The 26228-nt window shown below is 37.4% G+C and overlaps 1 protein-coding gene across 1 annotated transcript in view; it reads right to left on the reverse strand.

The window, feature by feature from the left end:
- Positions 1-26228, reverse strand: part of CSMD1 (CUB and Sushi multiple domains 1) — a 1239551-nt gene that overhangs the window by 486101 nt on the left and 727222 nt on the right. Inside the window, exon 6 of the mRNA XM_030037616.2 lies at positions 11467-11579. Coding sequence (XP_029893476.1) covers positions 11467-11579 — 113 coding nt within the window. The remainder of the gene's footprint in view (positions 1-11466; positions 11580-26228) is intronic.

The following is a 26228-nucleotide window of genomic DNA, read 5'->3' on the forward strand; positions in this document are numbered from 1 at the left end:
GTGGGACCAGTAAATAGTTCGTTAGCTATCTCTAGGTTTTCTTCTGCTTCACAATGGACTGTTGTACCATGAATTCTTTCTATAAGTTTAATATTTATGAGAATAAGAAAAAACAACCATTCTCAATCTTACCATTCACTTTAGATTATGAAGGGAATTCTATAATAAATTCTTTGATAAAACAAGGTCCCAGACTCAATAACCTAGGAGTATCCTTGCCAGCTTTGCTTCTCAGCTACCCACTTCTTGATTTTCACAGAGGCATTGCCATTTTCCATAGGATCTCTAGTATAAACCAACTCACTGGAATAAAGCAACTGTCTGCTGTTTCTGCATTCCCTGCCTGAAGAGTATTCTGTCTAGTACACTATCTCACTGTTTCTCTCACTAACAGCTTTCAAAATCTTCCCTACTAATCAGTATTATAACTCCAGAGAGCTTCACAGCAGGCATAGATGTTTCTACTATATGGCTACCTGTAAAAGCTGTAGGTTCATGATCAGTTGCCTTCCTTGTTCCATCAATCTAGCAAAGTACTGTCTGTCATTATCAGACCTTCCACCTGCTCCCTGTGCTGGAAATCTCTGCATGCAGTACTAGTGAACAAATGGTACAGCCCCAAGATAAATTGATGTCACAATAGATTTTCACACAAATCTTTCTCATTCTGTGTGTATAAGCTGACACAGGATCTGCAAGTTTAAAAAGAAGCACAGCCATTTGTTTTCCATTAACCTTCTGCACGTCACTTAGCTGGCCCTTTGCCCTGACAGACTGCCTTAGCTCCTTTGTGCTATAAATATATGATATATCATAATAAAACAAGTTCAGCAGGCATCAAGTCTTCAATGCCTGCAGATGCCCTCCACAGTTCTGGAAAATGGTATCAACACAGTTTACACTATGAATATACACTATCACAGAACACACTGAGTAGTAGTACATAGGGATTGTCTCCAAAAAAATCATAAAACGAGATCCACTCAGTACCTTGTCAAACGTCTCACTCTGTTGGCACTGAGAAATTCTACCTAAGCTTTGGACTGAGTGTCTTGAGGACAGAGCTTTATCCTAGGGTCCAGTTCTTCTGTACTCTTGGTAAGTGTAGTTCTCTTAGATATATATATTTTCTTTTTGTCACTCTAAAAGTCAACTTTCAGGCTTTGCTTTAAATTTTGAGAAAAAAATATTTTGTGACACCAAAACAGACAAGATGGCCAATCTCTCTTAAGAATACGTGTTGCCTTTATGAGATGGCAGTTTTAACAACAAATCCAAAGATTATTTCTAATGTCAAACACTGAAAAAGGAAAAGCTTCAAGGCTCTAAAAATGGGAGTAACAGTGACAGTTTTATCTTAAGGATGTGCTGAACCCAATATATATGGCAAATTACTTTGATTACGAATTTTAAAGAGACACTACAGGAGCACCTATTTTAAGCAGCTAGCTCTTAGAGGATGTACATGCCACATTCACAAGGAAACAGTCTGAATGTTTTCTCCTGCTCTTTCCTTATCACAAGGTATAGACTAATATTAAGCTAATAAAGGGTATCTTGTAATTTTAGCACAGGGACAAAAGTATACATGCAAAAAAAATCAAAGCTTTTTTCGGAGAGGCTAAATATATATTCAATGTGTGGGAAGGTAAGATGTCAAACATTGATTTCATTATTATAGTTTTTATTGGATTAAAATTCTCCTTTTTGATCAAACAACCTAAATTTAGAAATGAGAAAATACAGACCAGTGATTAATGGCATTGGGTATTTTATATTCTCAGGTGCCAATATAGGATACATTAAAAGACTCAAGTTTTGAGACAGACTGAAAATCAGACTGGAGAAGGATGGTTTAAGTTAATTTCCAAAAAGGGAGCTATTCACAATCAACAGTCACATATGAAGCTTAGGCCAAAAGAATCTTACTTTTAGTAGAAGAAAGATTTATTCCTTCCTACTTCATAAACAAACATTCTCTGAGAATTTCTCTCTTTGTAGGCTTATACAGATTTTACCACGTAGCTGAATAAGTATCCTTGAAATGTAAATCAATTACACTAAACAAAAGTTTAGGGAAAATAGTTTAATGTGCTCTTACTCAAATCTAAACAAGTCAAAATAAAAGACTTTCAAAATAAATTACTTTCCGATACTACAATGACTGTACTAATGGGATGTGGGGAAATCTGCAATTATGGTATCAGAGAAAGAAACACACAATGTGAAAGAACAAAAAACAAGGGAAGAAAAAAGGTAAATGAACAAGCATAGTCTACCTACAGCAGCCATGACAGGCATACTAATACAGTTAAGAGAACTTATTTATGCCCCTAAATTATGTCGTATAGTTTAACATGACTTAGCTAGTTAATTTCCTATATGTTCATGATTTTTTTTAGCAAAAACAGCAGTAGGAAAAAAAGACACACATGGGGAAAAAAGTTAAATGTAGTTTTAGCTGTAGATCCAGTACTAGTTAGTCTGATATTTTAAGATCACTAAAATCACATAAGTGGTCACTGGAAGTTTCAAAGAGCACCAACTCAAAATAAAAATGCAGTAACTGGTGAAAGTTGCTTCCAATGACAGATTTAAAGAGCTCAACCTCCTTAGTTTATCTAGGAGATTGACAGGTGACTTAGTGCTTCACAAAGGGGAATTTTAAGGTCAACAAAAGGCTTTTCACTCTGTTGAGGGAAAACATAACAGCAATACTGGACACAGAAAGATCAAACCAGACTAATACAATTGAGAAGACAGGACTACATATTTAACAGTGGCTGTGTTAACCACAGAAAAGAACAGTCAAGAGAGATGGTGGATTATCTACTTGTTGACATTTTCAAGACTGGATTACTTTCTTGATAATAAAATTTAACAAAATACGAATTATTGTCTTAGTCCTATTTAATGGGAAATTATATTCAGCATCACTTAAGAGCTAGAAATTAAGAATTTCTTCTGGCTTTTTTATTTTATCAACTGCTTTTACTAATTTTCTTTTTTAAATTTACTCTAAGTGACAATTAGATTTGAAACCCCCAACTAAAAGTACCATGAATCAAGGAAATACCACAAACACTTTTCACTTATTTCAAACACCATTTCTAAGGTTTTAAAGAATGTGTGGGAAGGATAGACATGCACTTATATGCAGACTCACTGAATTACAAAAATTCATTGAAAGAACTACTTTACCTAGTGGTTGATTTTACATTATTTCACTCATGGTTTTCCATTAGTACACATTTATTTCAGCAACCTCTATTACATTCATTGTTTGACTTCAGGATTATCTGTTTGTTAAATCCTGAATTATTCAAGGTAGTCAAACACAGCAGATAGATAACTTCCGGAACATAAGAATCAAAATACGTAATACCTCCTTGAACCTCTCTGAAAACTTGCCAAAAATAGCATACTTAATTTGAAACGCTCTACAACAGAGATCTGATTCTTACTGTAAAAGTAGAACATACCCATTAATCAAGTTTTGCTTTGGAAACTTTCTTATTTTATTCTCTTTCTAGGAATTTTGAAATAAATATTTAACTCAAGCAGATTAGTTTTAGTTACTATAGAAAGTATTGTGATTCTTTCTCTTAAAATGAAAACCAAAGATATTAAAACAAACTTCTTCTATTGTTCTGGAAATAAGCAAAAGCTAAACAAGCATAGTATACATACTGTAAATATGCAAAAGCAAGGGATTCATTATCACACCTTTTAAGTCATTCTGTGTACATTGATAAGCTTTGTTCCTGGGAAGCACTAGGTTTTCATCTCATAGAGAGACTGTTAATATTTCTTCACCCCTGGGGAATCTATGCATTTAAGAAGCACTGGTATAAGATAAATCATATACTCTGCAAGAATATATGCAAAGAGTCTTTGTATATCAGCATAGGTGAGGGTAGAGGGATGAAAAAACCCAAGTTCACAACTGAGTGAATGTAACATCTTTTCCCCTACGGCAATGCCGTCATGGAACAAGGCAGAACAAGAACTGAGTCCAATTATATCCATTGGGAGTGTTGATTTCTGGGAGACCAACACTGCTGATATGGCAGACATGAAGGAGACAAGGCAAAGCATGTCATTGCACTGTAATTTGTTATGGTTTTGGGGGCCATTTAAACCAGGTCTCCTTCTGTCTAGAAACTCTGAAAGTATAAAAAAAATTCCACAAGTTCACTGGGAAATCGAGGCATAACTATTTTTATCAATGAAATCAATGTCAAAAGGTCAAAAAATCAAAATAAAGTAACAGGAGGGGAAAAAAAAAAAGAGAAAGGAGAAAAACCCTAAACCCTTCGCTCTATATCTGTTCATTTTTAAAATTTTAAACTTTTCTTGAACCTTCTGCTCTGGCATGATGGAAGATGGGACAATAAATATGATTCAAGGTGAAATCCAAACACCCACCAGTTAAGTATACCTTTTATACTACATTGTTTTATTTATACATTCAGCTTGCCAAGCATTTTAAAACTATATTTAGTTAATGGATTCAAGCATGTAATTCTAATACACTGCTTTAATTTTTTATGTTAGCAAGCTGGTTTTCTTGACCATGTTAAAACTCGGGGCACTAAATATTGCAAAAATGCATGTTAGAAAGGTCTAAATTTGAAAAATGTGCTGAACAAATACATGAACTATGCATAATTTTAAATCTAATTGGTAGTTCCAATATTTTAATGAAATAAATTATAATAATTCTGTTTGCCTGGTCAAAAAGCAAATGAAGAAAAGAAAATTAAATTGGCTGCTTGCTACTATTGGTTTTGGCCAAGTTACAGCAATAATATAGCTATGATAACATGGTAATAAATATGATGTAAATTTGATATGAGTTGAAAAGAATAATTAAAGTATCTGTATGCTAAGCGTAGAAAAAGTCTGATAATCTGAATTCTTACTAGGAAAAGGAAAAAAGTCTCTTATCCCGTTGTTGCTTAAAGGTGTGTTGTGCTGGCTCCCATATTGACGTGCTTTTGAAAAGCCAGTGATGTTGCTAGACGTGTTTGGTTAGGCAATAAAAAACTCACCTGTGCACACACGAAGGAGCACAGGGAGGTGATGGTAGATGGGAGAGACAAATACCACCTTGCCCTGCCTCCTCCCAGGACCATCACAGGTGCCGTCAGCCCATCACAGGTCCTTCTCCACAAGCCCAGAAGAAACCCAGAGGGTCCTGGGCAAGCAGGGGAACCCCAATACCCAATGTAGAGACGCAGGCTCTACCCCGGCCTCCCTGGGGCTGTCCCAGGGGACACCCCACATCAGGAGCTCTCTGGTCACCTCGCAGACGGAGGGGGGTCCCCGCCCAGGGGTATGGGGCTCATCCTGGGGTACAGGGGAAGAGCATTTGGGGATTGAACAAGGCTGATTATGGAGTATTTAGGGCAGGAACCAACATCAGGGAAAGGGATGGATACAGGTGGTTTGCAGAGGAACAGATGTGCGAAAATATAGGAATAAAGGAATGGACGAGGCTGGTTGTATGTAAACTGGGGCTGATCATTATGCGTGCGTGACCATGCCCTGTGCCTGACTAGCACGGTCTGTCCCGTCTCCTGATTAAACTCAATTTCCAATGCTTTTCCTGGGTGAGGGACTCTATTCTCTATGCATGTTCGTGTATGGGGGGGCTGAATGCAGCAACTGGAGTCAGACCATGGGCTGGAGAGCTGTGTGTCCATGGTGGAGCACCTCGGGTGAGTGTGGGTGTGCAAGTGAGCGTGTGAGTGTTCCCAAAGATCCAGCCTGGTGAGTGGGTGAAGTTGCCCAAGAGCTAGAGGAGTGGGAGGGCCTGTGTATCTCAGAGGGTGAGGCACTTGGAGGACGTGGCTACTGGAGGGGCCAGAAGGTCCCAGCAAACTGTTGGGAAGACCATGGGGCCTGGGGGTTGACTGAGACCTACTTGTGTGTGTATGTGTGTGTGTGTGCTCACATGTAGGTCTGAGTACCAGCAACTGTAGTGGGGCTGCAGCCTCGGCGGGGGCATATGTCCTGGTGCCAGCAGCTGGGGAGACTGGGATCCAGGAGCATCTACTGGGAAGACCAAGTGTCTCAGCCCAGCTGCTGGGGGCACCCACCTTGTCCATGCATTTATTTCCCACTAGCAGATCTCCACACCAGAGAGGAGAGCCAGAGAGGAGAAACAGGATGAGGCCGTTGGTGCTGTCTGTACTGATACGAGTACGGAGTGCGTCTGTCAGTGTTAATGTGTGTGGCCAGATGTGAACAGAGCATCGTACACGTATGGTGTATACGTGTGCTCCGGGTGTGTGTCTGCTGAGAATACAGCAGGGTACTCCAGCTTCTGGCTGTATCGGGGCGCAGGGGGCTGCCGGGTTCAGCGACTCCCTGTTCAACAGTGTGCGCTGCTTCCTTCAGGGGTTCTTCTGTTTGGTTTTTTCCTCTTGGTGTGGGTCAGCTTGGGGTTTTTTGGTTGGGTTTTTTTTTGTAATTTACTCAATCTCACAACTAGATATAAAAATGAAATAGCAATGGGATTGGCTGTATGCTATTATTATTAAATAATTTTGGGATTATTTTTAAGGTATATCTGATGAACTTCAACAAATGAAGCAATTTTCGCTCTGTAGGAGCCGAGTGACTTCTTTCAAACTAGAGTAAAATTTAGAGTCTCAAAAAAGCAAGTTAACAGTAGATGCTATTTCATTTTCAATTCGTTCAATGATTGCTACTTTTTGGAAGCAAAACTAAGAGCCTCAAGATCAAATCTCTCACTTGCAAAGACAGGCCAAAGTAGAATAGCAAAAAATGTCCATTTCATCTCCTTCAATCAGTCTTTCAGCCATCTAAAACTGAGTTAAACCTGCATCATTCTAGCCTTCATCAGTTCATAACTTAAGTTCATTAAGTTTATAATTTGTTATTTTAAGTTTTTTTCTACCATAAAAGCAATTAAATTATTACAAAAACACTTTTCAAAACACAAAAAATTCAAAAGAAGCTTTTATACTAATGAAGTAAGAGGTCTGAGGCACATATTAAATAAGCATTCTTTTGCATTTGCCTGAACAATACAGACTGAGTAGGGCTAGAAGCAGCTTCTATCTGCATGGGAAAGGAAACATTGAATAACTCTTGAACGATACACCATGAGAAGAGATCGTTACCTGTAGTGACTTCCAGGACTGAGGAATTCCAGTCCTTCTTAACCTAATTCCCAGTGAAACCACAAGACATGTGCGAGATAAAAACAAATAGACTGATATTAAAAATATAAAAATATCAAAACCACATTTGTGTATGGGGTTTGCGTGGCAAGGTTTTAGTAGCGGGGGAGCTGCAGGGCTGGCTTCTGTGAGAAGCTGCTAGAAGCTTCCCCCTTGTCCAATAGAGCCAATGCCAGCCGGCTCCAAGACAGACCTGCTGCTGGCCAAGGCTGACCCCATCAGTGATGGTGGTAGTGCCTCTGGGAGAACAGAGTTAAGAGGGGCAAAAAACTGCTGTGCAACAGCAGCTGGGAGAGAGGAGTAAGAACATGTGAGAAAAAAGGAGTGAGAACATGTGAGAGGAACAGCCCTGCAGCCCCCCAGGTCAGTGCAGAAGGAGGAGGAGATGCTCCAGGCGCCGGAGCAGAGATTCCCCTGCAGCCCGTGGGGAAGACCATGGTGAGGCAGGCTGTCCCCCTGCAGCCCAGGGAGGTCCACGGGGGAGCAGATCTCCACCTGCAGCCCGGGGAGGACCCCACGCCGGAGCAGGGGGATGCCCCAAGGAGGCTGTGACCCCGTGGGAAGCCCGTGCTGGAGCAGGCTCTTGGCAGGACCTGTGGCCCCGTGGAGAGAGGAGCCCACGCTGGAGCAGGTTTGCTGGCAGGACTGGTGACCCCGCGGGGGACCTGCACTGGAGCAGGGGAAGAGTGTGAGGAGGAAGGAGCGGCAGAGACAAAGTGTGATGAACTGAGCCCAACCCCCATTCCCCGTCCCCCTGCTCCACTCAGGCGGAGGACGTAGAGAATTTGGGAGTGAAGTCGAGCCTGGGAAGAAGGGAGGGGTGGGGGGAAGGTGTTTTAAGATTTGGTTTTATTTCTTATTACCCTACTCTGATTTGATTGGCAATAAATTAAATTAATTTCCCCAAGTCAAGTCTGTTTTGCCTGTGATGGTAACTGCTGAGTGATCTCTCCTGTCCTTATCTTGACCCACGAGCCTTTCGTTATATTTTCTCTCCCCTGTCCAGCTGAGGAGGCAAGTGATAGACTGGCTTTGGTGGGCACCTGGTGTCCAGCCAAGGTCAATCCACCACAATCCTTATGATGCAATCTGCAAATGTACAAGCTACCGCTTTTTGAGGAATATATTTTTGCTATTTTGTTTTGTCAATAGCATTTATACCTGACAGCTATTAAAAAAAAACCTATGTGCTGTAACGACTCTAGAATACAATAACTTACTATCTGGCAAGGTGTAATAGGCTGCCTTCATTTAATATCTAAGGCCTGCAATCAAAATTACTGACTTCTCTATTTCCCCCAAACAAAGGAGACTATTACTCTTGTGCGGCATAATTATACAGCTTTACCACACACACACACACACACACAAAATCACTTTATGAACGAAACAAGCAACCAACCACAAAAAGACAGCACAGACTGATTTTAAGCAAGAAGCAAAAGCAGAAAGCAGACTAAGTAATGTCGGAAAGCAGAGTCCTGAATGCCCTGAGGAGGTTGCCCAAGATCTAGGAATCCTGGGAGAACGGAAGAAGAATAAAAAAGATTCCTGGGGTTTGGTCAGACTGGTAATGGGTACTTGTCTATTAGTAAAGTAAGTTTTTAATGGTTACTTCAGAAAGTCTATGTATTTACTTTAACTGTCTCAAAGACACGACAGTTCAACTACATATCAGTCCCAATGTTATGTGGGCATTCTGGAATAGTCTGTTTAAACTATTGGGAATAGTTGTCCATAAGGAAAATGTTTCTTAGAGGTCTCAGAGTCATATAGCTTATACTACAGGATTTGCCAGGAGGACAAATGTAAGAATTGCTCCTGGATATAATCAGATGTTAGAGGCATCCTATCACTGCCAGGGTGTTCCACCAGAAAACAAGGTCATGTATTTCTCAGGATTTTTTACTTTTTTTTTTTCATGATAGGCTCAAATAATTACTTTACTTGAGAAAAGCACCTAAGGTGGAAATATCTGTCAAAATTGTTGAATTTTAGCAGAAATAAGCTTCTCGAAACAAAAACATAAGGGAGAGGCTGAGGGAGCTGGGATATTTTAGCCTGGAGAAGGGAAGGCTTGGCGAGGGGAACTTATTGGTATGTATTAATACCTGGTGAGATGAGAGGGTATAAAGAAGATGAAGCCAGATTCTTCATGGTGATATCCATTGACAAGACAAGAAGCAATAAGCACAAATTGAAATATAGGAAACTCCACTTAAAAATAAGTGAAAGCCTTTTTACTGTGAGGGTAAACACTGGCACAGGTTGCCCAGAGAGGTTGTGGGGTCTCTGACCTTGGAGGTATTGAAAACCCACCTGGACATAATCCTGGGCACCTTGGTCTAGGTGACCCTTCTTTGAGGAGGGCACTGGACTAGATGAGCTCCCTTCCAACCTCTGCTATTCTGTGATTTATGGTACTAGTAGGCTTCTCTAGCTGTAAATTTCATTGTTACTTCTGCTTAAAATAAAATCACGAATTATTGCTTACTTCTCAAATACACAAGTAATAGAAAGAATTATTAAGGCCATATAATAAAAAGGAATTACTGAAGCTGTTAGATTAACCAGATTTTGATATCACTCTGAATTTTCATCCTGTGTGTTGAAAGACTGACTCCTAGGTTTTAACACAGTTTATAATGTTTATATCACTGTTTATATAACATATTATTATATGTCTATAACATAGGAATTTATTTAATTGCTGTTGACCCTGATAAGATAGATAGCTGTGGCTCCTGTAATTCAGAAATCTGTATTTAATACAGTAAATTGTATAAACCTGCATTTTAAAAGGATGATTCAAATTAAGAAAGGAAATTTCCATAATCGTAAGAATCTGAATTGTAATAAGATACTTCCACTTGTCATTCATGAGCCATATTCTACATCAGTCAAGTTTACCCTTACACCCAATATCTGATATATTATGCAGAGCAACAGATATGCATCTGAAATAATGATCTCCCCAGATATTTCCCTAAAGCTTTAACTCCATGGTGAGTATTTGGCTAGAGATAAGATATATTGAAAAAGAACAAAAAAGTTTTTTCCAGTGTTGGTTACTCTATCCCAAACTTGCCTTTATTATTCTGTTGAGTCTTAGTTTTCTGGTGCATCAGCAAGATGAGCCACATTGGTTTTGTGATCTCCGGTTAACAGGCTTAAGACATAGAGTTAATATAAGCAGTGCATTTAAATTCATAGTCACCAGTAGTGGTATTATATATGCATCCTCAGTAAACTTTGTAAAAATAAGTTGTAAGTGCAAAGGGTCACAGCATACATACTCATGTTGAGTTGCCAAAAGAAAATGAAATTTCACAGATTTCTTTACTAAAATTGTCAAAATCTTTTTAAAAAGAAAAGAACTATATATGTTAAATACTTTTATACTCATTGCACATGTCTGTCATAGTCACCAGAAACATATAGTTGTTGCAGTGTATTTGTCATTGCTAAAGGGATACAGGCCCTACAGTTTCAGGAAAAAAGGAAGGTCAAAACTCATAAATGATTTGATGGTGTGTGGGGTAAAATGGTTGAAACAGCTTATGTAAGCACAGAATTTAAAAGCACAGACAAATTAAGAAGCTCTTCTACTTCCAATATAACTACAGTGTCTTTGATCTTGAGTAATGATTTATGAAGTACAAAAATCAATAAAGATTCCATTCTAAAAAATTGCATTTTAATGACTATCTAGGTGAACCTAAGCAGCAATTGACAGCAACACTGACATCCTCTTGTCTTCTTTTAAAGTTGTATATGTAAAGCTATGCAGGACCCTGAAATATGATTTGTGCTATGCTAGGGATGAGTTAAATTTCCAAACGATGAATGTAGCTTCTGGATAAGAGCTAGATTTTGAGTAATGAAGGAAGACAATGTTTAGATAGGGTCATGTCTTTCTGTGGAATTGACTTTCTGCAAGTTGCATTCCAGGCATGTTTTTAAAGCAAAGATTAGACTGAATGCAAAGCAATTTATTATAGAAAAAGTGAGAAAGCAAATACATACTTAGAACAAAATGCAACGTGAAGCGCAGATACTTTTTCCAAAAGTAAATCTCTAGAGACACCTGATCACACAATGATAACAGCTCCTCAGTGTAAGAGCAGTAGTAGCATGAGTCAGCTCTTTAATACGTCCCTGATATTTAAACATAAATTTCAAATTTTAACACTACTTTAGTGAAGCTTAAAGGTAAAGGTCTTTTTTTGCTGCACTATTATATGTTTCCTACCTTGGAACTGAGCATTAAATCCCTTTCGTCGGTGGTTGCTGTCAGATGTAAAATGGAGTCGTAACCAGTTCTTACTGCTGATAACAGGAGAAGGTAGATTCATACCAGTCAACCTGCAAAAAGAAGAAAGAATCTAATATAAATGGTGCAAAAATTCATGTGGACACTACTTAAAAGAGAAAAAAAAAAAAAATAGCCAAAATATATTGTACTGTTTACAATGTATTTGACAACAGTGATTCACTATCACCTAATCTCAATTTATTACTAGTTAAGTAACTACTAATATCCTGGGAGAAATGTGGGGGTTTTTTCCTATTACAGCTATCCATTTTATGGTCAAAACTTGTGTCTCCAAACTACTCTTTTGTGAATTAAAGAAGAAAAGCAATCTTGTGAGTGTGTGTACACATGTGTATGTACGCATGCATGTGTCAAATCATCCAGCAAAAAATAAGCATATTCAACTATGACAAAATTTCATCATCTGACTCCCTGCTGTGTCAGTTACCTCACAGGAAACCAAATCTCAGGTGTTAAGAAAGGATAAATAAGGGTTATGGGCACTAGTTAATGTTAAGCTTGGCTGGTAAATTATTGGTACATAACTGTTCTGCTAGACCTGTTTTGGGGTATATTAACTCCTACCCGTATTTAATAAAAAAGAGAAGTTTAAACACAACCGAATGCAGGCTAACCACCCTGCATTAACTATGGGTATTGTGAAGAAAGAGTGCACACAAAGAATTTTCCTAATATAGGCAACAGGCCCTTGGATGGTCATACCATAGTCTATCATTGCACCACACCATTTGTTAATATGAACACACTCAAGTAGTTACCATAGAGTACCTGATCTGGTGTAAATTCATGTCTTAGCTTACCAGATGTTTGGGGTTTTTTTTGTATGACCATACTTCAAGTTTCAGCTTTAGCGGTTTTTTTTCCCATTCTGAATAACTCTGGAGAACTACAAGAAATGAAGTTTCTCCTTTTCAAAAAAGTTAAGTATTTGAAAAAAAACCCCAAACTGATCAATATCAGAAATTCTCAGCTAAGGTATAATTTGTGTGAGGTTAGTTTTTCCAACACTAGAGTAGATATAGTACATATTATCAGACCTAAAAAAAACCCAAACAAAACTGAAATAGGATTTTGTCTGTCTGAAATGAATCAATGCAGTGACATAGATGCCTTTTTCATTGCACTATGCAATTTCAGAGTTTCATTAAATATCCTCGATAACTAGGAAACCCATCATGTTAAGCAATACTGATGCTGGAGAAGTCCATTTAGAGTCATAGCTGAATCCCTTTTCTTTCTGTAATGGACATACTGAAATATAGAAATTCTTAATAGAACTTTTTTTTTTTTTTTTTCATCAGGACATACAAACTACATCAGAGAAATTTCATTCTCATTTATAATCTCATTTGCTTCATCTGGCTGTTAACAAAATAAGGAACAACAAAATCCTACTTAAAAATATTTTAACAGCTTTGAAAGAAAGGATAGATCGTTTAAAGGAGGATTTATACATTGCAAAATGTTGGGTCTGGGATTCGATAGTTCTTACAGGGGTTGGTCAAAACGTTCATCCCTATACATGTTTCTACATTTCACTCAAATGGACTTTTATACTTTATATACTCTTTCATACACTCTTTAGACCATTTTAGAGCATAATGCATTTTAAAAACTCCTTAGATCAGGCACTCTAAATATTTCTAACTACAAACTGGCATTTGCTATTTCAAAGCGACTTAGAATTTGGGTGTACCTGTAGAAAATACTGTGATATAATTAAAAGGGAAAGAAAAAATAAAACCATATGTGGAATACCAAAAAAAAAAAAAATTTGCTAGTACCTTTTAGCTATAGACACAATATATGCTAAATCTAAAAGTTTTTACTATATTTAGGCAGCAGTTCATACCACTAACTGATAACTCATTTGTCCAAGTACACAAGCTTATCTCCTAGAAATACTGCTTAGGGAGTTGGTTTTCTTTTTTAAATGAAATATATACGTAGTAACATTCTGTCTGGCATATCCAGAGCTCTGCATTTCAAAGTTTGCAAAACTCCTGGCTGAATTGTAAATTGTTATATGAATTAAATTGTACATTAATAAAAGAGTAAATGAACATCATTATAAAAGCACATTCAAAGCAGATCTTCCATTAGTTACATTTCTAATAAACAGCTATATCCCAGACACACAATACATACAAATATTTTCAGATCTATGTGAACTCTACAAGGTACAGCTAAGTCGTCTCAGTATAATCTTCCCATTATACTATGAAAGATGGTAATATGATCATGACAATGAGAGAGTATTTTAAGCAGCCTATTTTATCAGAGTTCTAATTTAGCTGTATGATTTCTATGCTAGTGTGTACTAGACAGGAATATATTCTTTACCAGCAACGCTGTTTGTGTTTTAATTGAAGAAAGCGAGAAAGTGAAATATAACTTAGTGGTTAATTTAGTTGTAAGGCTGGTTTGGGAAGCAAGCTTATAACCAGTGTATGACACATGGGGTTTTTTCTGTAAGGTTTTCAAAACCTCCTCACTATAGTACCCAAATTTGGAAATGTCAACAAATTCTGAATGGGGGGTTAGACTGGAATCCCGTGGCCCGCATGTGTACATCAAAGGTGGTGCCCCTACAAAAAGTACTTCACTCTGTGGCATTCAGCATGTGCAGGTGGGACTTCTTATCGACCAGTTTGTGGATACAATGTAAAATTGCTCTGTTCATGTTAATTGACCATTTGCCTGGAATTTCTGGAGGGCAGGCAACCCAAGCTGTGTATGAAAGAGAGAGGTGGACATGGTTACTGCTGACAGTGGCAGATTGCCACCTGAATTGCTACAGCAGGCAGATCTGTAACTCACACAGAAGTTGAAGGTAATATGAAAAACTGATTTGTTTCCTTCTTACTTATTTCTAGGTCTTTTTATCAGGGAATGGGGGTCAAATAAAATATGTCCATCACACAGAAAATGTCAAAATGTAACAAAAGATTTAATAAAATTAGAGGTGTGCTCCTCAGAGAAAAGTAAAAGCCAGTACTGTCAAGGAGAGTTTGTTTCCAGTCCCGCAAAGTTGAGTATTATATCTGCAGCAAAAGATACAAAATGTGGGGCATGGGTCCCTAAAACACATGGTCATTCATTTTTTTGGTATACAAAATACAACTCCATGGCAGGGGGAAGGGCTTATAAGTAATCTATTTGAGTTCTCCAGCAGAGTCTGGACACCACTGCTCAAGTAATAAAAGACAGAACGATCCCTCCCAGTCCCACAAAGAACACCACAGTGCTTCTTCTGTGGCTGCAGAATGAGGAGGAACATTTCCTTTGAGCTTTACCAGTTGAGAGGTGCATCACGTACCACAGTTTCTGACTAAGTGCCCATGTGCTCTCTGTGTGCTGGCATTAGTGCACTGTGCTTCCTCGGACTCACTGCAGCCTTTACTGTTACAGGCTAACTTTTGATATTAATTGAGTATTCATGGAAAACAAGCAGTTTGGTTATGTCTGTACTAGTAAATTGAACAGTGGCACTTCACGTCAATTCCTGCTTGAGAGTCTACACTATTAAAGGTTACAACAACAAATCATAGACTCACAGAATCACAGAATGGTTTGGGTTGGAAGGGACCTTTAAAGGTCATCTAGTCCAAGCCCCCTGCAATGAGCAGGGACATCTTCCACTAGCCCAGGTTGCTCCAAGCCCCATCCAACCTGGCCTTGAACACTGCCAGGGATGGGGCATCCACAACTTCTCTGGGCAACCTGTTCAGTGTCTCACCACCCTCATCATGAAACTCTTCTGCCCATGAGTGACTAGTGCTCGCTCAATCTTTCCCAGACGCAGTGTAGGCATTAGTCTAAACTGCAGGTCTCAATAGGTATCGTGAATGTGACCACCTCTTCTGAGGTGGTCGGGAAACACTAACAGGCAGGACTTAATCATGCCGTTAGGTTGCTCTGAAAACAGAGATGCAACAAAAGCAAAGTTGTCTCTACTTCAAGTGGGCACACACACAGTATCCATTCCTGCCGCATATGAATAGAAGTAGAGTAATTTGAGCTCACATTAGGTATTAACTCTAAAATCATATGAAGACTTGGAACTGCTTTATATCAGACAGAAATTATTCAGATGAGCTAAAGAACCACATTTCTTAATATCAAGGTTCTCCTTAGAAGCTTTCATGCTTTGACTTTTATTGAGGATTTCTCCAATGCTGTCTAAAAAGAATATTGAAAGTCTTTCTCACTTCTTTTTTAACTGAAGACATTTATTGTTTGGGGATTAATACAAAAGAAAAAGAATTCTTCAGTTATGTTTCAGTTCTGCCTCTGCTCTGAAAAGGGTAATGCTTTTCTGAAACAGATTTTAAGGCCTAGCATGTGATAGTCTGATTCAGATAGAAGAAGTGATATCTTATCTAAATTACATTAAGCAAGTTTTTCATATACACACACATACACATGTGTATATAATGTTATTTGGGCATTTTCTGGAAATACTTGGTCTGAAGTGTTGAGTTTTCATCTCCACTAGTGATGTCAGCCAGGCCCTTAGCTTCTAACACCAGGGGGTTAAAATTGGTTGCCACTTGTACGACTGACAGGTTTGAACGCTCTGTGCTAAACAGTACTGGAGGCCATGCACTGAACGTGGATTAAAGGAAACATAAAATAACTGTTCATCCACTGAGTATCAATCATTCAGTGACCTGTTAAAGAGCAATCCCATGGGAAAAAACCAAACTAACAGAATATAACTTTTCAAATAACATCATATAGTGATGCATTTACCTGAGGGGTGAGGATGAAGATTGCATGGGGGACCTCAAATCTCTCATTTCTGCGTACTAGATGTTGCACTGTGCTCTATGGAACAAGGCAGACTTCCACGAATTCCTGTGGGTGCTGCCTGTTACAGCATCATAAAGAACTAAAGGGCCAGGTTTTTAGAGCTTTATAGTTATATTAGTATCATACTACACCTCTGTTGATAAACAGTGCTTCTGACAAGAAATAATGAGAAATAATTAAACCATCTCAGCTATTCTCCTTCTCGATCTGAAGGCAGCCTGGCTGCAGCAGGATCAGAGGTAACAGAGGAAGATCTCTTACTGTTGATTATTGTGAGGAGTAGATAAACTTTTTCATGTTTTACTACTTTAACTGATGTTTTAATTTTTATTCTTATTCCATAATTTCCTCACACAGACATTAATCTACTCTGTATACAAGTAATAAGGCATTCTGTTTTTATGCAGTCCTGAAGGAGTGATGTTTTGCTTATTTGTAGTATGTCAGATATAGAAGCAGAACGTCCTTTGAAGTCTCTATTACATTATCAAGAGATTGTGATAGGTTTTATTAAAATTATTACTAACAGGTTTGTCACTAAAATATTTTCCAGTAGTTATTGTTTGACTCAAATTCAGGTATAGCAAAACTACTTGACATTTAATTAAGAGAACTATCTAGAGAGGAAGAACAATTTTGGTTTTGATTGTGGATTTGCTAAGAAAAGAAAATAATTAATGTTTTTGTCTGAACAAATAAACCAAATCTTGTTTCTTTTATGGGGTTATTGACATTGTTTTGACCATAACCAAGAAATAATCTATTCTTATCATAGAATACTACTGATACTTCACTTTCATGAAATTGAAAATGCAGGAAAGAATTGGATGGGGTTTTGTCAACTCATTTACGCTTATCCTTCTAATTTAGCTATTTTCTACATTTTGTATTCAGCCAAACATCTATATGTGGTTGAATTAACATTATTTGTTCCAAAATATAGTAAAATAATAAATAAAAACAATTGAATCAAGTCTAAACAAAATAAAATGAGATTTGAAAATACAAGCTCTACAAGGACGAGTTCAGATTAATAAAAATACACAGAAGCCTTCCAAGAAAACTTAATATGTATCACTTTTGAATACTTCTGCTATTTCTATATTCACCTAACCACAGAAGTATTTCTATTTTTAATGTTGTTTTTTTTTTCTTTTTTTAAATAGTGTAAAACATTTACTGAGTTTCTATAACAGGTCTCTGGGTTAGGAGCTGAAGAGAGAAAACTGTACCCTAATTTTCAATTTAGAACTAACATCCATTTTGAAATCCTCTCAACTAAAATATTGACCCATGCAGACACACGTCAAAACAAGAACTTTCAAGGATCATCACTTTCTACTCGAAAAAATAGCAGCAAGTAGTTTACAAAGGGGTGAAGTATGATGGCTGCAGCAAATACATGAAGACAATGTTTGTGCATATATATATTCTCTCTATATGCATTATATATATTCTATATGTATGTATAGAAATATCTATATTCAATATAGATATATTAAAAAAGGATGTTAGAGGTCTATTACCTCAAACTCATTGTCACATTGTAGCCAAGACTGTACCTGGTATCAACCAAGAGCAGGTAATGAGCTGCATTTGTCCCATGTTCGTAAATGTGTAGCTTTACAAGCTGCGTTAGAGGGCACAAGTGACATTGAAACATGCATACTGTGGCTGCAGATTCACACAGAGAAGACATGCTCTAACAAGTGGCTGCTGCCTAAAAGAAGTGTGACGTTTTCTGTTCTTCCTCTTCCTGCATTACTACTCCTTCCTCAGTCCTTTGCTTCTGTATTGCCCCTCCTCACATGTATCAGCTTTGATTCTTGCTGGAATTTCTGTGATGTGATTTGATTCAATATACTAAAATGGCAGAAAATCATCCACTTTTTTTGTTTCTTTGTTTGTTTCCCTCCAGCTGGGACATCTGTGTGCCATTTTAGTGAATTAAACTGCTCATGGAAAAGAGAGACAAAAGTCAGAGCTGGCACAAATTCAGTGTCAGGAGCACAGGAAAGTAAAGTCGAATGGAGACTCACTGCATCTTGTGGAGCTGGAGCTGCAGGTCACCACTCGGGGAAGGAAGAATTCAGAGCTAAATATAAGTTAGTGGACAACTCAACAAAATATAAGGGGACAGCTGGTCTAACAACAAGACTACTTACACTACCAATGAAGCAAAACAATACTTTTCATGCTTGATAAGAGAGGCCAGACTATCTCCTAGATAAGAATGAAAAATAACAGTTTCACAGAAAAAGTTTAAATCGTGTCTTCTTCATGTGGAATTTGAAATAAAAGACTATTTATAAACAGCTAACATAGTCTACCAGGAAAGGGTTGAGAAGTGGGGATAGGGAGAGGGAGGGAGAAGGGAAGGGTGAGATATTTCTCATTTTCTCATTTTCTCATTTAAAGTCATTAGATCAAGCATGATTTTTCTCTCCCATTATTACCTGTTTCTGTAACCATGTGTAAATGGTTGTTTATTCTGGATGCTGCGTATAAAGACTTTCATTTGCATTTTACGTTAATATGACTTGGGATAAGAAGGAATTCAAAGGAGTGGATAACATTTTGAGCGAGCTCTTTTTCATCCTAACACTATAAAGACATAGGAGCAGCTTAACAAGTCTTAGCTTGCTAAGCACCCCTAGATACTCTCCTCAGAATTGTCCAGGATAACATGGTATGTTGCTGGGAAGCTGAATGAGACTGGCAGAGCTGCTTTCAGGTGAGTCAGGAAAGCTGATGACTAAGAGTAATCCAGAAGGCTGTTGCTGTACAGGAAAAATTTGACAAATGCCTTAACTCCTGAGACACCACAAGAAGTTTGCCACAGAATTGTATATCAAAATATTTTTGTCAGTCTAGGCCTAAGAAAATAGCTTGAATGAAACCCAAATTTGATAAATATAAAAAGGATGGAAGAAAGGAAAACAAATACAGATGAGTAAGGGAATAAGCCCAAGAATAAAGACTTAACAACAGATTGTCAATTTTAAGGATTCAGATCCTTTTAATTGAGTAGTCTAAGAATGCTACATGTATATTTGCTCATTTTTCCTACATATTGAGAGTAGAAGGCTTAGACATTAATAGATGAGAACATGCTGTGAAAGTTCCTCTTCAAAATGAAATAACCAAACATTAAATAAAAGACTACGTTCCATAGTTGTGTTATATGGAGCCACTGTGAAGTTATTACATTCATTAAGCTCATTACTAACTTCATTGTATTATAAACAAACATTGCCTGATAAACATTTTGGATATTTGTTTCATATGGAATGATTTGATAATGAATTTTGAAAATTTGATGAAGTTACTATAGAACATTTTCAAAGTCTGGTAAAATGTTACACCATTCCCTTCTCATGGCACTTATTAACTGTTACACTGAAACATCCTGATGACTGATCTATTAAAAAATAAGTTATTAGAATTTAATATAAAATTATTTCATGTTATATGTTTTTTCCATTAAACAAATAATGTTTTAAGTGACAAGGCCATGGTCAGATAGCTTAAAATGGAAATTTAAGCATAAATTTGATATACTTTTCCAGAAATGATTCAAATTATACCCTCCCAAGATATAGCTTAAGTTTCTTACGTTGTCTGAGCAGAAGTTTACAGGCATGCTCAGAAGCACTTTGGCCTCATGAAATGAGGAGAAAAAGACGGGCTTCATTTTACGTAATTTCAGCTGTTGGCAGTGCAGTTGTCTCCATCTGGGCTAGGCTCCCTGTACAGTCAATGGAGAGGAATAAATATTTTGGGAGTGCCTATCACCTGAGGTATTTTAGACTTCCACATTTGTGGTGATGCAGCCCCCCACCCCCCAGCCACTCTGAGATGTCAGGATAAGCCACGCATGCTTTGGGAAAACCTCCCATTGTGCTGTTATCTTGATTACAAGTGCAGTGATTTGGGCATCGGGCACTCTCTGGCCACACCTGGGCCTTCTGCTGCCTGAATGGTACATCAGGACCACCCTGATATTTCAGGAATAGCTACCCTACGCATGCTTTGGGAAAAACTCCCACTGTGCTCTTATCTTGGTTGCAAGTGCAGTAGCCTGGGGTCGGGGTGGCCAGGCACCCCCTGGCCACACCTGGGCCATCTGTTGCCTGAATTGTATATCAGAATGACTCAGCACAAACTGTGGCCAGAATGCAAAATAATGACCAAAGCGAATCGTCTGGAGACCCTATAAATAGCAATCCAAGGTGAGACATTTGGAGCTCTCTGGGATTGCAGTGGGCTGCGTCACCCAGTATCTCCCCCTGCGCTGGGACACTTCTCCGGGTAGATTTCGCGAGGACTTAAAGGCCTGATTTCACGAGGTTTACTGACTATCTGTTGATGAATGCCGGCACATAAAAGTGGGTAATTCATGAAACTCACGAAAGGGAAATTTTAATCATAGGTTAACCTCTGGAGGGGGTGGGGGCTGTAAAATTTGGTTCAGAACTGTTTTATCTGTGCATGTGCATTTGCAGCTTGGTTCGGAACTATTTGCCTGTCTGCCTCTGCGTGATTAGGTTCGGAACGATCTTGTCTGTCTGTGTGGTTCAGAACGGTTTTATCTGCCTGCATGTGTGTGATTTGATTTAAGCTCCACCTGTGTGTGCAACCCTGCTGTAAGTTTCAAGTGATCCTTGCCATTTTCCAATCTTTAACTAAGTCGTAAATTTGATTGCAACAAATTCATTGAATCACTCTGTTAAATTGGCTGATGATTAAGTACTGTTAAAACTACACAACCTAATCTTGTGATCTATCTCAAAAATATTAGTAAATCCGAAATTGCTGCTAAACTAAAGCCATGTAACAAAATCTCATTCGCAACAATGTTAGTTTGAGATGAATCTCACCTTAGAAATGCAAGAGATCTGGTGACCATATCAGTAAATATCAACACCTGAGAGTCATCCAAGGCATATAAATGCTACTATAATTCAGCTCATGGGACATGACATAACTCTGAACTTTGTTCTCTGAAGACAACCCTCTTCGCCCTTTCTCTCTAAATATTCTAATTTTGTGCACAAAAGTCTCCAGCCTCTTTTGTGTATTTGGTTGTACCTCACATGGGATGTTACCCTTGCACACGCTTTGTGTTTGGCTGGAGGTTAAAGCCAAAGGCAAGATTATTATTATTTTTTTTTTAAATGGTGTTTGGAAAAGAGCTTTATTAAGAACATCTTGGTTTATTGATTCAACAGTGTTAGCAAACATTTTTCTTGATTATTGCTCTGATATTTGACAAACATCATAGGGGCAATATTCCATGACACTCTAGATAGAATATTCTTCCTCTGGAAGATTATTACTGCTCTCAAGCTGATGAATAAAAGAACAATAATTCCTTATATGTCTAGGTTTTTTCTGATATATGGCTTCCATTGTCCAGCAAAAGTGGAACATTAAGTTCTAGGACACAGCAATCAATTAGATTTTATTGTTCAATACAGTGATATTCAACCCAGGCCCTGAGTACCGCAAGCCACTCTTCCACAGCTTTCAAGAAGTTCTTCCATCCAGAGCCAGGGAAGATAAGTGTCGGGTCCTAAAGTTAGTACGGCAGCTGTCCTGAAGGGAAATTAAAATTTAAAACAAGCTCACAATTGACCAAATATAAAACTCAATTGTGGGCTTTTTTGTCACTACCAATATGTAGTAATTGAGCACTTCAGAGATAAAATTCTGCTTTAAAAATTCTTCCCTAGTTGACTGTAATTATTAATAACTGCAATGATAAAATATAGATCTTGCAGCACACATAGTATTCTGTTTAGGAGCACTGCAGCTATAGTGGTTTTTTACTGCCATTATCCAGATGGGCATTTTTGTTATAATTCTGAAAACTGTAGATTTTTTTACTGTGTTCCGACTAATCCCTTAACAAATTCTTTAGTGTCCTATATATGGGAAATCTTAATTTCTTCAATAAAATTTAGAAATTGCTCATCTAAGAAGTAGTTGCTGATTTTTTTTTTCTTTAACTTTCAGTTATTATGAGTTCTTAGTATAGGATTAAGATCTAACAAGATACGTTCCAAAAAGCAGATGTATAAATCAATGTTCAGTAACCATCAATCCTATTATGAAATATTTATTTGCCAGTGCAGTTGTCACTTTTCATGCACATGCTAATCTCCCAGAATTGTTTATTTTTAGTCACAACAGCTAAGGAAAATACAAACATGCAGACACACTTTTTTGTATTTTCAGACATAAATGTTCTGAGAAACTCATTTAAATGATATAAAAATAATATCTATTGGAGACAGAGTGGGAATTTTTAAGTACATCAGGTATCTACTATACTTCTGTGCAGAAAAAGTCTATTCTCTAATACTCTATAATCTCTTTTCATTTGTATTTGCTACTGTAAGATTTTCAAAATAAGCTAAAATGAATATACAAATATAATGAATTGAAAAATGTTTTTCCATTCCGTGTAACTAATTTAATTTCATTACTTTAGCAACTGTTCTCCATTATGTATTTTATATTGGATGAGTTGTTCCTTTTTCTTGAATGAAAGATTTCAGGTGTCCCATTTGGCTTTGTTATAAAATAACTAATGGAAAACAGAAATCAAGAGAAAAAAATAATTAAAAAGTAATTGGAAGGAATACTTAATAATTTAATTTTCTTTCTTAGATGTTCATTTGCAGAAGTCACATTGTCTCTTCTGACTACAAAGAAAACGCACAGTTTTCTGTATTTAAAAAGCTTGGTCCATATATGGGGACGTTTAGGAACAGTCTCTAAAGGTTGAATATAAGATATTTTTAAGAGCTCTTCTAGGCTGTGCCTTTCTGCAGTGACTATGGGGAATGAGTTTAGGATCAATCTGTCTGACATGTTCGATAATAAAAAAATAAGAAAAATTTCGTGATTGTTTATCTTCTTTTATGATCCTCTGTTATGGATCTCTCAGACCATAAATCAATGAAATCTTGTTATTTTACAATAGAGTTAAACAATAGCTGGTAAAAGAACATAACTCATTGGTTCCCAGCTGCATACTGGGGTGGCAGAAGATGCTAATACACAGCATTTCAGGTCTTCCAAGGATATGACTGTACACAGTTTAACTTATTTTCTGAAAAAAATTGTACATTTCCTCTTAAAAACTTCATCAGACTACCCTTCTGTTTCATAATAGTATCTCACAAAACATACGCATTTTTTAAACACTTGTCTTAGATTTATGGAGTTTACTAAGATTCCATGAAAAAAAAAACAACCAACCAACTCATCTAATCAAAAGAGCAGATAAAATTACCAGGATAAGGATATTTCATAAATATTATTCAGTCTCTATGTATATAGTAAGATAGATTAACTGAACTGTGCACAGTAACATTTTATAATACTCCAATGTAATACATCTAGCATGTTTTGTCCATCAATGAAGTATTACGTTTTGCTTACAGATCATGTACTTTCATTTTCCCATAAAAATGCTTACATTTCTTAGAGCTTACAAACAATAAGTGACAAGTCTAACAATTAAATATCTTTATGGCAGAGTATGAAAAGAGTTCATTATTAAAGAGACCCTACATTCAACAGTCACAGATAGCCCAAGGCATGGGAGTCCATCTGACTTTGTACCTCCTTGGATCTGAAGAACCTGGCTCAGCAATGTCTCCTGGAAACTAGACATATGCTAGGTTTCAGCATTTCACTTCATAGGCCTAATTATAAACCTGAATAAAGTAATCTGAATCCAGCTCTAATGTCTTGCCTACAGCCACCAGTAGAAAAAAAAAAACTTCAGGGGTCTTTGTACTTTCAAAATCCTTTATATAAAAGACAATGGAGTAAGCAGTAGCAATTAACTTTATGCATAACCACCTAGAGCTTATAAAAAGGACAGCTGGAATTCTCCTCAACCTACAGTTCTTGAACAGTTTCCAAAGGCTACAGGATGTCTTGCTCACCAGGGTATGGGTGCCATGGGAGTGAACAGAAAAATGGGGTACTATACAACCAAAATGCAAGAATCGTGGCCCAAACAGAGAGCAGAAAAGAGATCATTGATCTGTATCCAAAATATATTAAGTCAGTAAGGTAGAAAGATCAGAAGGATTTCAGTTGTTTCCTATGGCGTTCATACCTCTATCTTAGAATATTAGATAAACCTCAGGAACAAATATATTGGCAAACAGGAAACAGAAATCTTTCTGTTGCTCACTAACCCCAACACTTGCAGTAACTTTTTGTGAGGGCTGCTGTCACATACCCCTTTCCACACCATTTCAAGCCAACTTCTTAGACAGTATGTTCTTCCACAGAATCATAATGTCATAATATTTAAGGAAATACTAGTCATTATCTCTTCATTGTAGCCAGGAAGATACCTTAGGAGCTTAATTCCTGTTACCCTTTTGGATATAGTCACTGTAAGGTATATGAATTTCCTATAGAACATGTATTGATCATCTACTGCATCATAAGAACTTCAGTCTAGAATAAATTCCTGAATAACCTAGTCCTTACCTATTGTGGGGAAGATTGTATACACATACATGTATGTATTTATAAAATTCTATCATCTTGACTCATTTTGACAGCACAGGATGAAACCCTTTCCAGTCTAAAAGAAGGCAGCAGCTTGCCTAGTGCTCACAGAAATGGTAAAGCCATAAAACCCCAACTGTGCTCAGTGATCCTCTGACACCTCTAGCCTGAATCAGGTCTGTCAGGTTTGTGCTACAGATATGTGCGTGCACATCCAATTGTCTATATGAAAAATAGATGTATTATATGTAAAAAAGCCTTTATACCTCTACTCCAGAAATAACACCATCCATGACTAACCATAGGGCAAGAGCCTGAGCAACAGCTGTGAACAAGCACCATGCTCAATAGGATCAGTCCACAGCACAGCACAGCGTTAGTCTGTCATCACATCACTCAACAATGTATGAAACAATCTTTCTAAATTACGTTATCCCGTATTTTTGTATTACGTACTATCCCATGCTGCCAAGACCTACTGAGTATGGGGACTATTTGTATACTCCATATACAATTTCTGTATCTCTGTGTTTCTGCATATGTGTATATTTCCATCCCGCTCCTATTTGCATTCAGCAGCCCACATATAACCAATGCGGTTCACTCTTTCCAGTCAGCAGTGTCTTACTTTGAATCTAGCTTGATACATACATCCCACAGTAGGAATCAAATTTTTACCAAAATAGTATCACTGTTTATAACAGTGTTAAAATGAGTTTGTTCATATTACCCAGTATTACCATATATAAGCATACTACCACCTCTCCTAGATTTAGCAGTGCCTTGAAGACAATCCACCTTTCATGTCAAGTTGCTGTCAGGACTATCCAGAAGACCTCTCATCATCTGAGGAGGACTTAGACAAAAACTTCAGGAGAAAAGGTACTGTAACTGACTACCAACCAATTCAGAACCAATTGAGGGTTTTACATCACTTTAAAAAAAAAGACAAATCTCAAGTGAAATCAATATTCAATTCCCCAGTTTTCACTGACGTGTAAAACACATTATACATCATATTGTAACATTATATAGTATCTGTCATATTTTTTCATATTAAATATAAGTAATACCAAAATTTTGACAAACTTTATTTTGTCCCCTTTCTTGTGGAAGTAAAATTTAATGAGAATGAGAAAGTCTGAGCTAGTCTGATGAGTACAATGAATGCTCATATTGCCACAGTCAAGCTATTTTTTATTCTGATTTATTAGTTCTTTATAATTATGTATATCATATCTGAAAGTGTCTTCATGTAGTACACGTGGAACTCACTAAAGTTGTGATGGAAAAGATGTGATGGAAGCCAAAAGCCATAA

Source organism: Aquila chrysaetos, chromosome 15 (genome assembly GCF_900496995.4).
Source record: "Aquila chrysaetos chrysaetos chromosome 15, bAquChr1.4, whole genome shotgun sequence".
In the NCBI taxonomy this organism is placed as follows: domain Eukaryota; kingdom Metazoa; phylum Chordata; class Aves; order Accipitriformes; family Accipitridae; genus Aquila; species Aquila chrysaetos.